The sequence below is a fragment of the Diadema antillarum genome, unplaced genomic scaffold, assembly GCF_040938485.1.
Source record: "Diadema antillarum isolate AM-2024a unplaced genomic scaffold, OU_Dant_1.0 seq00000876_RagTag, whole genome shotgun sequence".
Classification (NCBI taxonomy): domain Eukaryota; kingdom Metazoa; phylum Echinodermata; class Echinoidea; order Diadematoida; family Diadematidae; genus Diadema; species Diadema antillarum.
In genome coordinates this window covers 1,058,200-1,079,162 of record NW_027271740.1, presented here as the reverse complement: position 1 = coordinate 1,079,162, position 20,963 = coordinate 1,058,200, and the positions used below count along the sequence as shown (strand labels likewise).

At 39.4% G+C, this 20,963-nt stretch overlaps 1 protein-coding gene across 1 annotated transcript; it reads right to left on the bottom strand.

The window, feature by feature from the left end:
- Positions 1-1,152: 1,152 nt before the first annotated feature.
- On the bottom strand, positions 1,153-20,685 carry LOC139740719 (fumarate hydratase, mitochondrial-like). Its single transcript, XM_071651286.1, has 10 exons — positions 20,498-20,685; positions 16,217-16,342; positions 12,317-12,427; positions 11,629-11,805; positions 10,818-10,973; positions 9,107-9,218; positions 7,567-7,647; positions 6,192-6,395; positions 5,180-5,411; positions 1,153-1,873 (listed from the first exon to the last, which is right to left on the bottom strand). The coding sequence occupies exons 1-10, from the start codon at positions 20,585-20,587 to the stop codon at positions 1,681-1,683; spliced, it is 1,482 nt and encodes a 493-aa protein (XP_071507387.1). The 5' UTR covers positions 20,588-20,685; the 3' UTR covers positions 1,153-1,680.
- Between the last annotated feature and the right edge of the window lie 278 nt (positions 20,686-20,963).

Here is a 20,963-nt window from a genome sequence, read left to right as displayed (position 1 = left end):
TTTTCATCTACAAAAACACCAGAGCAATTTCAGTTTTCAGTCAAACATTTTTGACAGTCATGTACAGGGTGCTACATAAGCAGTTGCCCGATTGCCCGGGGCAAGTGAAAATCAAATTCGGGCAAGTGTTTTTGAACAATGAGAACTAATGCTTGCCCAAATTGGGCAAGCAAAGTATTGGAGCCACCCTTTTTTCACTTATACCCCCTCCCCCCCCCCCCAACAAACCCACAAAGTCAACCATACAGAAGCCAAAGATAATGGCTATTTAGTGATGCCAGACACTTTCTATGTCATTTCAGCAACTTTCCAACACTTATCAAATGTGAAGAAGCCCCAGTGCAATGTAAGAGCAACACTTGATCGGACCAAGTTTGTTACTTCATTGTGATTAAACATGCAAATCAATGTGTGCTGATTACTCAAATGATTGTGTTTTATTTAAGAACTTGACTTATAAATGATTTTCTACATTATTTCCGTATATTTTGGACTTTTTCGGGCAAGCAAAATTAATGTTCGGGCAAGTGTTTCGCAGTAAATTTGACAATCCGTTTGCCCGGCCGGGCAAGTGGTTAAAAAAAGTTATGTAGCACCCTGATGTATAATTGAAGGATTATAGAATGTGAAGGACCAAAATTGTATGCCTTTACCAATCACATAGCCCTATGGAGCCTGGGAGGTGTCATGCCCAGATGAAAAAGGAGCAGAATAACTCCTCTTCCTGGCCATGATCACCTGACTTGAACCTTGCTTTGCCTGATCACATGACCACCAAAGACGACTCCTGGAGATAGCTTTGCACAGTGATCACTACAAACATCATTGTCCTTGTAGATTCAAGTCTAAAATGAAACTTTTGTTACCATGGCAGCGACTACTGTAAAACCAGAGATTTTCACACATTTTGTGAGGCACCAAGATTTGAAAAGATAAAATGCACAAGAAAGTTTTTGTCTGGACAATGCAGTGAATGCAGAACAATGCTGTACACCATCATGGTCGGCAGTACACGAAATTTCATGCCATGAAATATTTCTGGTTTTACAGTACTCTTTATCACTGACACAACTTTGGCTTTTTCTTGTGGCAACTGAAGATTAGCTTTACATCATTTTGTCCCATTTGTTTGCAAAATCTGTATGCCCCATGAGCACCAGCCACAATCATGGTATGGGTACAGGATGCTTAGATAAACATGTAATGTAAAAGCTTTATAGGTTACATCACAATGCTTGGAGTATGGGAATAATGGCAGCCTCCATAATGACTTCAATGTAAGTAAAGAGGAGGTAGAACAGCCGAGTTTGAGTAAAATTTCCTCCCTTGACCTAATGTCAAGTTTCCTCAATTTTGACACCAAAATGGATCTTATTTTGTGAGGGATGGGTTCCAAAAGAGTTTACTCAGTTTGGAATATTCTCTTTTTACATATGCAATTTGCACAGACAAAGAAACTGGCAGAAGAGTTAGTGAAACCATTACCTTACAGAGAATCTATACATTACTGGTAGTTTCCCCATTTACACCTCGAAGTTTGCACTTTGGGCCAGCAAATATCTTAATATCTGGTAGAATGTGATATTCTTCGGTTAAACCCAACAGGATATCAAATCTCCTGATTTTTATCCATGATTGGCAGAAGGTAGAACACAAAAAAGTCCCAAATTATGTGTATGTCTACTTTGGTCCCAACATGAGTTCTGGACGCACAATCTCATCGAACTTTTCTTCACTAAGATGTCCGAGTGTCACAGCTGCTTTCTTCAGAGTGATGCCCTCCCTGTGGGCATACTTGGCTATCTGAGCTGCTTTGTCGTAACCAATGTGTTGGTTGAGGGCAGTGACCAACATGAGGGATTCCTGTAGATATCTAGAACATGGAGCAGAGAAAGGGATATGTTTCATTATATTCACAACAAAATGTCAGGTGAGCATTAGACTGTATCATATACACAGCATGGAACAGTCACAGATACTCTCAATACGAATGTATCACTCCATTCATACACCTTTTGTGCAAAAAGCTGATTACAGTCAACCTCGCCTAAGTCGAATCTATTGGGACCGGCGAAAACACTTCGACTTACGCGAAATTCGACTTCCGCGGAAGTCAAATTTTTCTTCGACTTGTATTTCCAGACGAATTTTCATAATGCAGTGTCTTATGTTTTTAGTGGCCGTGAAATTACAGTAGACGGTAGTATTATGTTGTAATTAGTATTTTTGTTTGTTTACGTTTTAAAAAAGAATTGTGGAGCTCAATTATTGGACTGTGATAATCGAAATGCGTTGCACGTAATTTCTGCAAAAGATCGCGAAACGAACGCGGGAGTTCGGGGTGCCGTTATTTGTTCGGGGATGTTTTTACTTCGGTAAGAATTTGAATTAGATATTTTTTTTTTTTTCAATGAACTTTTCCGCAAAATGCGTCATGATCTGGTCGTGATTTGCTTTTGAAAATGTCTTTACCGTCTCGACATAGCGCTTGACCTTCGCCAGACGTGCGCGATGTTCGCAAAATCTTCGTGAGACATCGAACAGACCCCGAAGCTTCTTCGGAGAATGTCTCCTGCATGTTTCCCGATATTCTCCGATAAATTTTTATAATGCAGTGTCTTTTTATGTCTTTATTGGCAGTTGAAATACAGAAGACGGTATAGCAATACGTATAGTATTTAGTGTTTCTTGTTTGGTTTTGAGTTTTAAAAAATCGAGAAACTTAAGTTATTGGACTGTAATAATCGAAATGCGTTTCATGTACGTCAAAAGGATCATTCGACATTTATTTTAGCATCTTCCCTAGCTGAATGTTATTGCTATTTATTTTTGAACGTAAAAGCAAACATCCGGTATTTATTTTATCATCGTACGGAGTTGAATACTATTGTTATTCATTTCCGAACGTCAAAGCAAACATCAAACGTTAATTTCCGCTGCACCATCGAACGCATCATTTCGAAATTTAAAAGCAAACTTCCGACAGTTATTTTAGCATCGTATGGAGCAGAATATTACTGTTATTCACTTCCGGACGTAAAAACATCTGACATTTATTTCAGCATCTTCCGGAGTCGAATGTATGTCATTGCTATTTACTTTCGAAAGTAAAAACAAGCATCCGACATCTATTCTATTTAATCATGGTACAAATACGGTATTGAATATTATTGTTATTCATCTCCGGACGTATAAGTGACCATTCGACATTCATTTTAGCATCTTCCGGAGCTGAATGTTATTGCTATATATTTTCGAACGTAAAAGCAAACATCCGGCATTTATTTTATCATCGTACGGAGTTGAATACTATTGTTATTCATTTCCGAACGTCAAAGCAAACATCAAACGTTAATTTCACCATCGAACGCTTCTAAATGTTACTGTTATTCATTTCAAAATTTGAAAGCAAACATCCGACAGTTATTTTAGCATCGTATGGAGCAGAATATTACTGCTATTCATTTCCGAACGTAAAAGCAATCATCTGACATTTATTTCAGCGTCTTCCGGAGCCGAATGTTATTGCTACATTTACTTTCGAAATTAAAAACAAGCATCCGACATTTATTAAATCATGGTACAAATACGGAGTTGAATATTATTGTTATTCATCTCCAAATGTCAAAGTGACCATTCGACATTTACTTTTATGGAATAGCATCTTCCTGAGCTGAATGTTATTGTTATTTTCTTTCGAACGTAAAAGCAAACATCCGGCAGTAATTTTATCATCGTACGGACTTGAATATTATTATTATTTATTTCCGATCGTCAAAGCAAACATTCGACATTCATTTCAGCATCTTCCGGAGCCGATTGTTATCCTTATTCATTTCCAAACGCAAAATCCAATATCTGACAATAATTTCAGCATCGTACGGAGCTTACCGTTATTCATTTCCAAAAGTATGAGCAAAGATCCGACATTCATTTTAGTATCATACGGAGTCGAATATTACCGTTATTCATTTCCAAAATTAAAAGCAAACATCTGACATTTATTTTAGCTTCTTACGGAGCCGATTGTTACCGCTGTTCATTTCCATAAGTAATGGCAAACATCCCACTTTTTTCGCGGGCCACCAAAATCTTCATTTCTGAAATTTTTGTTTTTATGTTCTTCTCAGCTGGACATCAAGGATACAAGGGATATTAGGGTTAACTTGTATTCGACCCTTGGGAGTATTTTATTACAAAAGTAGTGGTTTTTTTTCCTTCGCTTATTTATTGAAGAATGAAAGAATGCTTCACTCAATGTTTGAATGACGTGCGGGAAAAAAAAAAACTTCGACTTGTGCGATGAAAATTACATGTATTTACACAAATCTGGACTCGAAATTATCTTCGACATAGGCGAAATTCGACTTGTAAAACTTCGACTTGTGCAAGATTATTTTAAAGAAATAAGTAAAGAGAAAATCGGGACTTTTCTGGAGCTTCGACTTGGCCGAGTTTTCGACTTATGCGAGGTCGACTTAGGCGAGGTTGACTGTATTTTTCTTCTCTTCCATCTGCTTTCTCTCTCCCCCTAAATACAATTAAACCTTTCTCTACAGGTAAAAAAGAAGGTTACATTCACTGTCATTGGGACACTCTGGGTCACTGTTATCATATTTACAGTGCACTCCCGTTATAATGAACACAGTTATAATTAAATTCTGGTTACAATGAAGTAAAATTTAGGGCCATAACATTATCAAATATGTATTTCTGTTGTTTATTCATTCAGTTACAATGAAATTTCGATATAACGAAAGAAAATTGCCAGTTCTTGCCAGGACTTTTTATAATGGGAGTACTATCATCCTATGATAAAGGATCAAAGTGCTGCTACCAAGACTCACTTTAGCAATCTAACCTCTATCAGATATTTGATTTCAGTGACAGGTTTCCTCTTTCTTAGGACCTTGTCAACCCCATACCATTTGACCTTCACAGATCATGATCTCTTGCAAGGTCTCCATGATACCTGTCACATTCAACATCTCTACACCTCAAATTATCCTGAAATAAAGGTAGCATATATCTCTAGATTCTTCAAGAGTCAGTTTTACTGTTTATATCTCTTGGTCCACTTTTAACACAAATGAATCTCACTTAGTTTTACTCACAAAAAAACAGCATTGGTAACAAATAGAAGACATCATTGGAAGCAAGGCAAGACTAAGTTTCCTACCTGCTAATGGTGTCCCTGTTAGCCTGGATGCCATCCACACAGTTCTTGGTGAAAGACGTGCAGGCATCACCAAGAAGTCTGACAGATCTCAAGACATTAGCAACCATCATGGGCTTGAAGACATTGAGTTCAAAGTGACCATTACTGCCTCCAACAGTCACTGCTGTGTGGTTCCCCATCACCTGGGCTGCTACCATGGTGATAGCTTCACACTGGGTAGGGTTCACTTTGCCTACAGTTGGAAGAAAATGGGTTAACAAACATTACCAACACATGAAGCTTTCCAAGGAACATTGGAGAGAACTATTCCATGAAATATATTTGTGGTTACAGAATAAATAGCCCTTGTAATGCTCCTTTTCTTTTGAGAAACACAACTGTTTGGTACACATGTGCAATATAACCTTGAAATCACTATATTCATATATTGAGGACATAGAAAAAAGGGATATGATGTTACACCAACAATTCCATTTCAAAAACATTCTCCACGGTTTTGGTTTCCAACAAATATTTCTTCTGGGATTACAGAGTAGCATCACAGACAATTAGCCCAAGCCCAATGTTCAGCACATCTATAAATGAAACATTTTCCTCTGTGAGTATTTCTATAAAAGACTTTCTGTTGATGGGCAGTCAACTCAGATGCTAGCTAAGTTATCTGCAGAACTCATAAATGAAAGAATACTAACAGTCCATATGGTGTCCCAGAACTTTCACTCTACAATCTTACCATACAAGAATTAATCGTCAACCTATTCTTGTCATTTTGTTTAAGCGAAGAGCATTCTACAGACTGTAGTAGGAGTATCCACACATTATTCTCTGATAGTGCCAGATCTAGATATGGCCAGGCTACTGCAATTGCATACACTCCTAAATTGTGAAACACTTGAAGTCACCAACGTGTTCTTAAAAATGGCTACATGACAGATTTTTCACTGGGGGATGTCATGAAATCAAAGGTTGCAGTATCTTTCTTCAATGAACTATAAGCATGGAAAAGACTTACCGGGCATGATACTGCTCCCTGGTTCATTTTCTGGAAGGATCAATTCACCAAGGCCACACCTTGGACCTGACCCTAGGAATCGAATGTCATTGGCAATCTTCATCAAACTGCAAGCAAGCACGTTGAGGGTGCCATGCACTTCAACCAGAGCATCGTGTGACGCCAGAGCCTCGAACTTATTAGGAGCTGTGGTAAAGGGGAGTCCTGTTTGGGTTGTACAAACAGAGAAATTACTATATCAATAACTGAATAAGTAGATTCTACAAGAGACCCGGGGGTCACGCGCTCACCTGAGTATCGCAATTTCACCTTCCATGCATTCTTGCACACTCTTACCTGAGAACATTGGAAACTTAGGTCTGCATATGGATCCCCCCCCCCTCTCAACTCCAGGGTGGGGGGGGGGGGGGGGGGGCAGGCAGCCCTGAATGTGCAATGAACAAACTTGGAACTAAAGTCATCAATGTACAAACTCATGGTATTAACTTTGCTTTATCATTTCTGGTTCTAGAGTAGAAGATTTTAAATATTTCTTAATGTGGGGGGGGGGGGGGGCCCTAGGGGCCCCCCAAGAGGGACATGGTGCCCATTTGATATGGACATGGTGCCCATTTGAAGGAATTGAGATTCTATCCCCCTAGGGATGCTACCTGCTAAGTTTGGTCAAAATTAATCATGAGGTTTTCAAGAAGATGAACATGTACAATTCGGGCTCCATTACAACTGTAGGACTTCTTCCCATCCCCTCTCCTGGGTCCCAAGGGGGGGGGGGGGGGGGGGGGGGGGGGGCACCCCTGATTCCGCCAACCCCATGAACAAACTTGAAACTACAGTCATCAAAGTACTATCTCATAGTATTATCTAAGCCCCATCACTTCTGGTTCTACAGAAGATTTTTAAATATTCCTTAATTTTAGGGGTTTGGCCCCAGTGGGCCATGGTGCCCATTTGAACAAATTGAGATCCTATCCCCCTAGGGATGCTACCTGCCAAGTTTGGTGAAAATCGGTCATGGGGTTCTCAAGAAGAAGATGAAAATGTAAAAAGTTTACGCACGACGGACGACGCACGCCGGACGCCGGACGAAGAGCGATCGCATTAGCTCACTTGAGCCTTCGGCTCAGGTGAGCTAATAATAATTTTGGCAGTATGTCCAAAGTTTTTAGTTCAACCATGACTACATAAAAGTGTGAGCATTTTGCTCTACAAAGTGTACATCTCAGCTTGAAGATATCAACCTTGGTCTCTCTGACAATCATCATCTGTCATTTTTTTCTTCGTTTCATTCTTCCCTTTTTCTTTTTGAATGCTTCAAAGGACCATAGTCTAGTTCACTGTTTAAACAAGAGTCTATTCCAGTCCAGAAACTTCTCACCTGTATAAGTGGCAACTGTCGTTGCAACCTTCTCTGCAAAGCCTATCCTTGTATTCAGCCCTGTGCCAACAGCTGTTCCACCTAGACACAGAAGAAGAAAAAAAGTTTGGAAAAATCCATTTATTAATCATACAGACACTTTGCCATAAATCATTTCATCTCCCTGTAACAATGACAAAATTATGCACACAGTGTATTGACCTTGTACTGCAGTCATTAAACTTTTGATCAAATAGAAGGCATAAAATTAATGCAACTCCTTAACCTTATCAGTAATCTGATAAGCTCTGGTATTGTGATATCTGAAGTGGTTTCATATTTCCAACATGCTTCATTCATCATTCCCATAGAAAAAACAATCATCATGCTATGAAGGGCCATTATCTAAATCTTTTACAAGAAGAAAAGTTCATGACCAGAAGTTATAAACTTTGTGATAACATTGAAACATGTTTTCAGTTTGACTGTTACCATTATCACAGTGAACAACAGGTATGGTACTTAAAAATCCATTTTGAACCCTATGCAAACTATGCAGATAAACAATCACTGATATGCATCATTGTCTATGTTAAAAATTGATGAGTCAAGACTTTTTTTTACTCATACACAACATATCATGAGAATTACAGTCAAAGTATAGTTTGGGTTAAAAAAAAATAGTTGTAAAAGGACTTTTCATTTATACCTGTAATAAGGTCAATTAATAATTGATGTACCAAGTATATGCGGAAGATAAAGAACAGGAAATTGCTCTGTAACAAAATGACTGTATTTAGAGCATGTCTCTGCTTAGGCAAGGCTATACAATGATGCTGGCCTGATGGGCTAGTGCTAGCACAAGGAGACCTCTAACTGGCCTAACCTTCATAGACATTTGGATTGAGTGAATGCAGCAATATTAGAAGAACACATCAGTGAAAGTTTGAGGAAAATCGGACAATCCGTTCAAAAGTTATTAATCTTTGGCATTTCTGCTCAGTCACTGCTTAATGAAAAGACTACTACAGCTTATGATGTCACATGTGTAGAACGGTATAAAGATAATATAAACAAAATTCAAAATATTTTCACTTTTCTTGCATAATAAAAGAACATGTGACTTGCCTCTTTGAAGTAACTACAATTTCAATCAAACTATGCAGACAAAATCTTTGATGGGTAAAGCAACAACACAAATGTTACATTAATTTTGCACACAAAGCTTTTGAAATTGAAAGTAAATATAAAGATGAAATGACAATAAGAAGTGTACATACACCAAAGTGAAGTAGAGAAATTCTGCATTTCCTTTCCTGGTATTTTAATCTCATATATAGCAATTCCGAAAAAGAAAACAAAATAAAACAAAAAACTTCGAACTTAATTTTCTTTTATAGCAGTACTTTCAACTCACCAAGATATTTAGTGCACTTTGGCATAGCAGAAGCTGCAGCACACCCAGATACTTATTGGTTCTCTGTTTTGTTTACAAAAGGTAAATCTATGCATGTAGGGATGGTTATACAGGTTGAATCAAGAAGTGAAGAATTGTACCTACCAGCTGCTAGCTCATAGAGGCGTGGAAGGGAGGAAGTCACCCTCTGAATGCCATTCTCTACTTGTGTTCTGTAGCCACTGAATTCTTGACCAAGGGTCATTGGAGTCGCATCCTGGTGGAGCGGTCACAAGAACAAAGATTTGGGGTTAGTAGAGAGACATATGGTAAAAACTCTGTCTCAGCCAAATAGCTAGACAATTGTTTGTATTGCCAACTACACTTCATTCAATTCATAGTTACATATACTTCAACTTTGTATCATAAAGCACTGCAGAGAATGATAAGTCATTATTCTGCTTAACCCCCTGAAGACGGACTGATTTTGCTACAACATGCATTTCCCATAGGCACATGCCCGAGTATACTCGGGACTCGTCCTCAACGGGTTAAGATCTGCCAGTCATAGTTTTTGTTACATCTTCATAGACACCTAATACCAGAAATTATATAACTTTACAAATGCATTAAGTGTATTCATGAGATATGGCAAGGAAAATGAAAATAGTGATTTATATACTGGAAATTTTTGCAGTGTGGAAATTTTCACGCATTTTTGCGAAACCCAAAACTTGCGGAAAATAAAAGAATGTGAATATTTTTGCATGCCATGTGTTCCAGGTTCCACAAAATTAAATACACACAAAATTCATCTTACCCGCCCAAGCACGAAAAATTACTAGCGCGAAAATATCCACTTTTACAGTACTGGTAATGTCTTTGTGCTTGTATATGTGCACATACGACTTTCTGTGGAAAGGCATATGAGCATCTATATATATTTCACTGAACCCAGTGTGCTGTTTGTTTGCAGTGTAGTGTTCATGTCAGAAAAATCTGCCTGTCTCATTAGGATAACAGTAAATGTGCAATAATATACAAATGATGCACAGGATAGAGTGCGTTAGTGTAGGCGTATAGTGCACTCGAGGGTATTTACAATTGTGAAACATGCACGAGGCGAAGCCGAGTGCATGTTGCACTACATTGTAAATACCCTCGAGTGAGCTACGCCTCCACTAACGCCACGAAATAATCCTGTGCATCATTTGTTTTATAAAATGGGTCGAAAATTCGAAAACTAACAGCATTTTTCAGCGTTTTTCACGTACCTTCGTGGGTCAAGACGTCCGAAGATGTTCGTCCCAAACATTTACGCACGTCGCACTCGGAAATCCCGCACATACAGTATAAGTATGATGGGGGGTTGGGTTTCCGGACACTTAAGTTCCCGCATGAAAACTTACTTATTTTACATAGAATATGCACCCTTTACCTTAAAGACTTGATATAGACTCCTCATATAGGCCTACTAGACAACATACTCTGAAAACGGCGTGAGAATTAACCTGCTAAATCGTTGGATTTGCCCTTCAAAGTGACTCCATGTACGCGTCCGGTCCCACAACGCTTGGTCTACTGTACACTGTACGTATGATACGTACGCCACACATCGTTTATGCACAAGGGAAGAAAGGTCGGCTGGCCGGCCGGCAGTCCGCACTAGAAGTTGTTTACAGGATTGACAGCGCGTATGCATGCAATTCAAAGGAGCCGCCGCGCGCACAGACGATCGGCAATAGGATTTAACACGCAGTGCAATGGGACTGAGTAACCAAAGCACACGTCACTAATTTCAGCGCTTCCTATTGGCTACATTCTTGAACCCATTTTATAACAGTAAAGATTAAACCAAACAGAACTCCTGACTCACCTGAGTGTGTGTTCTGCCAATTTTAATGACATCTTTGAATTCCTCCTCCTTGTTCCTGAGGGCGCTGTGTAGTAATTTGAGGCCAGGTATCAGTCTCTGCTCAATTTCAAGGGCCACAGCTATGTGCATTGCAGTTGGGAAGGTGTCATTGGAACTCTGAAACAAATGAAATCAATGGAAAACAGGTGCATATTGTGCCCAAATTTGCAATGTCGAAAATCCACGAGTCATTCCACAGAGCTGGAGCAACCTTACATTTTAGTAATGAATCAAACAAAGTAGATCTATGACTTTGTGGAAAATATGAGAGGCATTTTTAGCAACTTGAATGTCTACAAGTTGTCCATGTCATATGGGCATCACAGACAAGCTGCTTTTGTCATTTTTCTTTGCATAGTACTCCTCATGATTAACTGAAACATTTCTCCTTGATTCTGTTCAAAGTTCAACATATTCTATTCTCAAACACCTTTCAAGCAGAAAAGCACTACATGTACTTCTCACAAAGTCCAGCAAATGTTTAGTCTTCTGTGAAAAATAATTAATTGTTCAGACTTTGGCATTAGACACAGCACAGTTAAGTGGTCAATTAGGTTACTGGGGCCTGATAGAATATCATACCAGATAACTAATGCAACATTTATGACTTCTTCATAATCTGTCTGGATCAGTTCAGATTTGTACAAAATAACACTACTTTCATTCTTGGAGGAAGGTTTCTTCTTCCTCTTCCTCCTCCTCCTCCTCCCCAATTTTGTCCAAACATGTGTGTTTTGGTGTCATGAATTCAAGAGCCTAGCATCCTCCATACCTGACTCTTGTTGACGTCATCATTGGGATGTACAGGTGTCTTACTACCAAGCTGTCCTCCCATCAGCTGGATGGCACGATTACTAATCACCTCATTAACATTCATGTTAGTCTGTGTCCCAGACCCTGTCTGCCAGATCACGAGCGGGAAGTGCTCATTCAGATTGCCTGCAATAACCTGCAACATGAATTTTCTGCTGTTGTTAAGTGCAAAAAACACTCTTCCATGTGACATGAACAACAATGAAATGTAGCATGACAATATTTCAATTAAAGGAAAAAAATAGCTGCATGTATACCATACTTGGCAAGTGAGCTTCTTAATTCCCACAGAAATACCACTCTTTCTTCCTCTCTGCCGACTACCAATAAAATGTTCACATTTGCAAAAAGGGACAATGCAGACACTGCAAAAGTAATTGTTTCATCAAATACTTTGTTCTATGTCATGCCAGATATAACCCATTCGTTCTCTCAAAAACATTTTTCTTTTTTACAACCAAGGGGAAGTTTAATTTGAGACAAAAGCAAGGTACACATATCAAAGGCTACTCGCTGCCACGGTGGTTTTAAAATGTACAACATTGTGTGCCTGCATAAGAGGTATAATGTCTGATATATTGAGAGTCATGATATCTGGGTTTATGAAGTGAGTTTGTCATAGATGCCTGTTGAACAAAGCTCAGTACCTCATCAGCAGCCTTGATGATGAAGTTAGCCTTGTCCAAGTCAAGACCAAACTCAGTATTGACTTCTGCTGCACACCTTTTCAAAATTCCAAAGGCTTTGATGATGGGAGTCTGGAAACAAATGGAAAACTTCTTGAAAGCATATCAGCCCATCCTTGTACTCTTGAATTATGTTATCAAAGCAAAACAAGGAAAAGTAGAAATTACGCGGTGCGTAACATATGTCCCCGCCGGAAGTAGCATTTTGTAACAAAATGTGCAATATAGGTAAAAAATCAAGGTCAAAGGTCAAAGAAGTCAAAGGTCAAAATTCTGTGTAGAAGTTTTGAAGCCCTCACCTAGTGCCATCACATAAAGCAAATGGAATCGAAATTGGGTTAGAAATGGCGAAGGAGTAGCATTTTGTAGCCAATGTACAATATAGGTCAAAAATCAAGGTCAAAGGTCAAAGAAGAGAAAGGTCAAAATTCTGCGTAGAAGTTTTGAAGCCCTCACCTAGTGCTATCACATAAAGCAAACGGAATCGAAATCGGGTTAGAAATGGCGCAGGAGTAGCATTCTGTAGCAAAATGCACAAAATAGGTCAAAAATCAAGGTCAAAGGTCAAAGAAGTCAAAGGTCAAAATTCTGTGTAGAAGTTTTGAAGCCCTCAACTAGTGCCATCATATAAAGCAAACGGAATCGAAATCGGGTTAAAAATGGCGAAGGAGTAGCATTTCGTAGCAAAATGTACAATATAGGTCAAAAATCAAGGTCAAAGGTCAAAGAAGTCAAAGGTCAAAATTCTGTGTAGAAGTTTTGAAGCCCTCACCTAGTGCCATCACATAAAGCAAACGGAATCGAAATCGGGTTAGAAATGGCGAAGGAGTAGCATTTTGTAGCAAAATGTACAATATAGGTCAAAAAATCAAGGTCAAAGGTCAAAGAAGTCAAAGGTCAAAATTCTGTGTAGAAGTTTTGAAGCCCTCACCTAGTGCCATCACATAAAGCAAACGGAATCGAAATCGGGTTAGAAATGGCGAAGGAGTAGCATTTTGTAGCAAAATGTACAATATAGGTCAAAGGTCAAGGTCAAAGGTCACGACTGAAATTCTGTGTAGAAGTTTCAAAGCTCCCATGTAGTGCTATCATATAAAGCAAACAGAATCAAAATTGGCTCATAAATGACAGAGAAGTAGCAAATTGAAGATTTTGATCACACACGGACGCACACACGGACACACGGACACACGGACGGACGGACAGACGGACGGACGGACACACGGACACACACACGTACGGAGCCCGTTTCATAGTCCCCTGCTCGAACTCGTTCGGCGGGGACAATTAATCTTACACATAAAATACAAGAGGGTATCTTTTATACCAAGATTATTTTCACATGATTGATATGAGCAGTTAGCACTTAAATACAGTACATATGGAATCAATGCACATAAATTACAATAAAAGTGGGAGAGAGGAGATACACCCTGTTGTTAAACCCGTTGAGGACAGTTTGATTTTGCTACAACACGCATTTCCCATAGACACTTGCCCGAGTATACTCGGGACTTGTCCTAAACGGGTTAATTCAAACCAATTTGCATGCTGTGCTAAGACAAACAAAAGATGCATAATATCACAGAGTGCCCAGCAATAAGTCATTAAAACAAATCTAGCAGCTTCCAATAACAATCCTTGTTATTGGAAATGGAACTGGCATTTGATAACAGTGTACATGTATAAATCCATTATTCTTTCTTTAACTGGATTATGCATGCGAAGCATATGACTCGGCATCTGATTTTGTCAAAAATATACTCAACTCAGTTCAATATCAGGGTTTGTCATTTTTTGTTTGGGTAGCAAAGTCAGAACCTCCCTGAGAACTCTCCAAACAGAGTCAGGAGAGATGCCCATAGATATACGGAGAAAATTGCTGAGTGCAAGGTATATCAAGAGAATTGAAACCACTCCCGACCACCCTTTGCTGGAAGATGTCGGGGACTGTTGGCAATATAGATTTTATGATAACAAAACTTGTTCAAGTAACTCCTTTGGAAACCAGGGTAATGCAGTTGAAAGAGGAAGTCTACCTCAATATGCCTGTTGAGCCAGTAACTCCTTTAACTATCCCACTTTGGCACATCCCTAAAGTGAATGTCAGAAATATTGAAGTCAGATAATCCATTTTTTTAAAATCAACTGACTTTAGAAATTACACAAAAGAAGTGGAGTCACTACTTGCATGTATACACGGACGGATCCAGAAGTCAAACAGGCATAGTGGGAGCTGCTTTTTTCGCTCCCTATTACAAATATACTGAATCGAAAAGACTGCAGGATTTCACGTCATCATACAGGTCGGAAATTGCTGCAATTCTTATGGCATTAACCTGGTTGAGACAACTTAGTAATGTGTATACAGGAGTTGTAATTTTTACTGACAGTTTAAGTGCTCTCCGCGCCCTTGAAACATGTAAATTCGAGGATACTTTTGTGAAAGAAATACACATTCTTTTGATGCACTTGCTGTTCAGGGGTATGATAGTGCATTTTGAATGGATGTCCAGCCACTGTGGCATCACGGGCAATGAGACAGCAGATAAAGCGGCAAAAACAGCCCTACAAGAGAAACATATCGGAATCAATAATGGACTCAATAAGATGGAAGTTAAATGTGTTTTAAGTAGTCATTTTAATAAGAAGTGGCAAAAAAGATGGGAAGAAACACAGTCCCCTTTAAAAGAAGTACAGAAGTATTGTATTTGGAAAATATGAATGCAGATTAAAAAACAGGGAAAAACAAATCCTTATTCATCAAGTCCGTATGGGTAATATTGGACTGAATTATGATAAGTGGAAAGTAAATTTGCATGAAACAGGCAACTGTCCCCATTGCCCGGAAAAGGAAAATTTAAGTCATCTTTTATATGATTGTCCGAAATATTTGATAGAGAGAGCCATGTTGATCGCAGACATTGGAGGCAAAGATCAACGGGATATAAAAAAAGTATTATCCACAGAGAATGTTAACCATTTGAAGGCAGTAATTTTATATGTGAAGAGAACAAGAAGGTTTTCCAAAAGACTTATATAAGTCTTATAGAGTTATTAGGTAATTATCTTTTGAGTTTATGTTTAATTTAGATTTGCACACTGCACAACCCAATGTAAAATTTTGAATTATTTGTAAATTATATGTTTATTTATTGGAAAGTGTGTATATGAAATAATTATTTTTGATGTTTCTATATCGCATTTGGGAGTCTGCTTGTGCACCATATGCGTTGGGCAGAGAGTCCTGAGTGCGGCAAATGAGGGATCTAGGTCTGTGTGCGCGACCGAGAAGCCTGCTCAATGTAACGAGCCGGGCTGATCAGAGTTTGCCATCAACATGCACCAGAACTTATTTGCCCCAACCGTATAATGGCAGACACATAGCACACATAAAAATAATTGTAAAAAGTTTATTTTTTGAAAAATTAATTATATGTATTGTAAAGTAATGACATTATGAAGACAAAGGTGCAAATATTCATATCTGAATGACGTGCCTCAAATACAAAAACAACAACAAAACAACAACAATCTATTTCAGGTGGCCAATTTTTCTTATCACTGGCTAACGTGAACAAACCAGTCATCATGACTGACCGCAGCTGATTAACATTGCACAACTGGCACCATAATGTTGCACATTTTTGTGCTCAGTCATGTTTGCAGTTACATAAAGAAATTCAAAAGCCCATTTACTGGAGGTGAATGTGATTGCCATCAAAACAGTGCCAGTCAGGGCCAGCTCTATGCGAGCAGACCGAGCAGCACAAACAGACAAGAGACAGCTTTTTCAATCCCCCTCGAGGAGGGCCCCAAATTTTCCCCCACAGTATAAACAGTGGAAAATGTCTTCCTCACCGGCATCTTCTCCATGTCACCACCGATGTCAAAGTTGATAAGTGAGCGTGCTGTCATGGCTCCATAGAGCTTGTCTGCTGGAACCTCAATCTCACCAAAGGTGTCTCTCTCCACTCTGTATTGGGCCTGAGCGAAAAAAATATTAACTTGTTAACAGGATGCATTTATGAAGTACCCCATGGTAATGAAGACATACAATGTATCATCGTTCCCACACGTTGCATATAATCTTCGTTTTCGGTAAGTTGTGAATTGTGTACGTCAATATCGACAACATAGACATGAAGTCTAATTAATGAAGATTGTCTGTAATGAGTTTGAGGTGACAAAAATGATGTCAAGTACCGGTATCAAAACTTGACGTGATTGAAATGTTTGCTTTGTGTTCGCTTTGTTGTTGTGCACCATCCTGGTACGGCCCCGTCGCGTTTTTACAGTGACTGGGCTGTGTATAGTTATCTTGGAGAGTTGTCTACCCAGTGGCACTTTAGGCTTGGATCCCTTATTCCCATACTACTAGTATGGTAACTCACATCAACTACACATCGACTACCCTTTTTTAAACCGACCACTAGTTTTGGTGCACAGAACACTTAGTACGCACTGCACACGCGTGCAGAGCACATAAAAATGTATTGGCTTTGACTGTCAATGAGGATGTGTGGGGAAAACGAAAATTCACTGTTCGTCAATGGTTTAAATCAAGGACAAAATTTCGAAACGAACCGTAATGTAATGTCAATGCATATTTCTAAAAAGCTTCGTACAACACGATGTTCCATACAACTCGGTTTGTGTGCATTGTCAATACAAAAATAGCGGTCGACCTAAAAAAGGAGCGGTACCGCGGGGAGCTGAAAAGAGGGCACTCACATTCGACGGCGATATTTTTACACTGAAACTTCAAATTGACTAGAAATGTCGCTATGGCGACTGGTATGCCTCCGCCATAATGCATGGTTCTCCTAATAGGTCTATAGTACATGTGGACAATGTGTGATTACATTTTCACAAAATTGGCAAAATATTAAAATGACATGTTTGTCACAAATGTATTGAATGTTTACCTTCCTTGACCTATGTTTAATTGGATGAATAAGAGAGCATATGGAGAAAGAAGTAAGTTCAGCACTTTCACTTGATCTTTGACCTTTTGACCTTTGACCTTCTTGGCAAAAAAAAAATCCCAGAGAATCCCTATTGGGTTATACATGCATACATCAAGTTTTAAAACAAAAAATCCTGCTGGCATTGCATAAATATAAGGAAAATAATAAAATTTGAAGTATTACCCTTGACCTTTGACCCCTGACCTTTGACCCCATGAACCCTAATTTCCCTAGATAACCACTGCCAGTCAGTGGATGCATATATACTATGTTCCATGAAGATACCTTGAACAATTTCCAAGATACAGAGAAAAAAGTGAAATTTTAACATTTTACTTGACCTTTTGACCTTTGACCTTTTGACCTCATGACCCCAAACTTTCACCAGAGAATCTTAATTGGGTAGTACATGTATACACTAAGTTTCAAGAAAATATCTTCAGGCATTGCATAGATATGGGGGAAATAGTAAAATTTTAAGCATTTGACCTTGACCTTTTGACCTTTGACCTTGAGCATGTGCACCCAAAAGTTGATAGGCACAACTTCACCCCCTAATACACATACATGCCAAGTTTCATTAGGATACCTCAAAAGGATTTGGTAGTTACCCTGTCCACAAAATTCATTACGGACGGACGGAAGGACGGACGGACGGACGGACGGACGGAAGGACGGACGGACGGACGGAAAGACGGACGGACGGACGGACGGACGGACGGACAACCCGAAAACATAATGCCTCCGGCACCACTTCGTGGCGGAGGCATAAAAAGGGAACAACAGCTAGCATTTGACTGGATTTTCTCAATCACAAAGGTCAAGTTTTTACGTGAATATTAGTGTTAAAAATATTTGTATCAGGCAAATGAAAATTGGGCGGTCGATGAGTAGTAGGACCAACCCTGCAGCTACATGTACATTTGTACTAGCGCATCTTGTCTGGTTCCATTGGTTTGTTGTGCCTACTACTTGCAGCTAGGAGCTGCAGCTCCCCCCCCCCCCCCCCCCCCCCCCCCAAAAACACACACACACACACACACAAACTTAACTGGCTCCTCAAAAATAAAAGGTAAAAAATCAGGAAAAAAAGAGAAAAATCACAACACTCATGAATTTCCAAAGATCCCGCCCTGAGACTAGACCTTGACACCCCCCCCCCCCCCCCCAGTCCCTCAGCCCTCCGGCCCACACTGAAAAATGTCCGCGGACCCTGGCTTGTCATCACGAGTCGACTTCTCGTCTCACTCTGCACTGATCTGCATGCCTTATACATAACAATTTGCCATCATACAGGCCTCCTCTGCAAGGTGATTTACCAAGTTGGCCAGCTATTGTATTGTGCGTGTATCCAATTGGACAGATGCTCTTCCTTTTTAGTGAAAAAAGTAGTGATCAGTGATATACTATAGCCAGTGCCTACCTGTAAAAAATAAAAGTGAAAAACAAAACAAAGCAAAAATAATAGTAAGCAGTAGAGCCATGTCCATGGTAAACCATGAAACCATACAGTCATTAGGCACAATGCTGGTACCTGTGGAAGACATTATCATTCATTTAATCCACTTGACAGTTTACACTCACCCGGAGTCATTGATACTGTAGCATGTTCTTATTGTGGCCTATGTCTTAGCCACAGTCTATGTTATATTTAAAGGCCCCGTCACACTACAGCAAATGCCCAATGAATGCCAAGCGAAAGCCCAACGAATTCGAAAATGTGAACACAGTTTGCATGTCTGACGTTCTTTGAATTCATTAGCTATTCGTAGGGATTCGCAAAGCTAGATACGCTGGAGATTTTGGACATGTTTAAAAAATAAAATCGGCTCCAGCGTATCTCTGCGAATCCTGACGAATAGCTAATGAACACAAAGAATGCAAAGCATGTTATGAACTATTCTAGTATTACCAACGGATCTTCACATTTTCAAATTTATTGGACATTCGTTGGGCATTCGTTGGGCATTCGCTGTAGTGTGATGGGGCCTTAATGTATGATTATGACGTATGTGCCTGTAAATAATGCGTATTCTGTTATTGAGTAATAATGAGCGCTGCGCTATTTGAGGCGCGCCTCTTTATGCGTTTTCTGAGAGCGTCGCGCTCATTTTTTTAGCATTGTTGTCTTGTTGCTAAGACGTGGGATTCTACCAACGCATTGGTTTGCAGACATTTTTAATAGATGGATACTTACTTACTCACTTACTTACTTACTAGACAATTCACAAGGCAGGAGATGATCATATAATTGCCCGATAAATTTTCACGGAGAGAACTTGACACCGCTTTTCTTCAGAGACACTTCCGTTCGGACTTTGTTGTTACACTCAGTTTCATCGTTACCCCGATTTCTTCGATCTGACTGTCAACACCACTCTCATCGTTATCTGGTTTTCTCTGAACTCTCTCATCGCTACGTGGTTTTTCCTGGTTTTTCATCTCTGCGAACTCCTTTTTAATTGTTGCATCGCCACCAGAACTAGACTATACCATCTCCGAGAATTACCTTTTACCTGTTGCGTCGCTACTGTACCGGATCTAGACTCCATATTTATCACCGCGAAATCTCCTAACTGCAGCATCGTTATTCCAAGTTTCTTGCTACCAGGACATTCATTTTATTTCTCACCAGAGACTTCTACCTGATCTCTCCTGGCCCGACTGTTCGCATATAGACCTATTTAATAATATTCTCGATTGTCACGGTAACATTCAATTGCCTTATTCAACATCAACTGCCTTATTTTGGTTATTATTCTGGCATTCATACAGTTCAAAGCAATCTTTCTTGACGAGTGTAGGCCTAACGGTTATATTGAAGTTGTTCATAATCAAAGAGAGTCACAAGAATGTTGTCTATTACTTTAATTAGATTTATTTTGAATCCCAATACAATTGTCAAGTCCTCATTTTTGTCATATATACAAGCAGATATAATTTCAAGTTCAGGTTAAGAAATCCACTGAAGAATTTGTTTTAATGATAAAAGAACATAATCGATCATTTAATTAATTCCTTTGTTTACATTTGTTGATATTTGTGTTGTCCCAACCGATTTCTTATAGTTTTTGGAGGTTATATACGAAAGAAGAATATGTATGAATATATTTGGTAGTTTCAAATCTTCCACAATACTATAGACAATCATTCTAACTTTGTTACCACTCACCATCTTGTGTGTGATCGTATTTATGTACCGACACACGCCAGCTCGAATAAAGCTTGAAGTAAGGACCTTCTTCGTGATTACAGCCGTCATTCACTCAGTCTAGGGTCAATGTCTGCGTCTGATGTCAACAAATCTCGTTTTTCGTCCTTATTGCCTTTCTACGTCCAGGATCGGGATCAGCTTGGCGTAATAAACAAAATTTGACGCTGGACTATCATCGGCGAAAAACACCGGTGCGCGGCTGGCATGAGATTGCAGAGACGCGATCCCACCGTATCGGCAATCCCCGCGTACCCTGGAGCAATGGGCGTCTACCAGTTGTACAAGTAATATTCACACTCGGTTTTACATGTGGAGTCTCGTCAACACGTGTTGTATAGATAACACCGAATGCAATGCCGAACATATTAATAGCAGTCTCCCTCGCCTTCACTCAGGCCGGAAGCACAGCAGCTCAGGGGCGCCA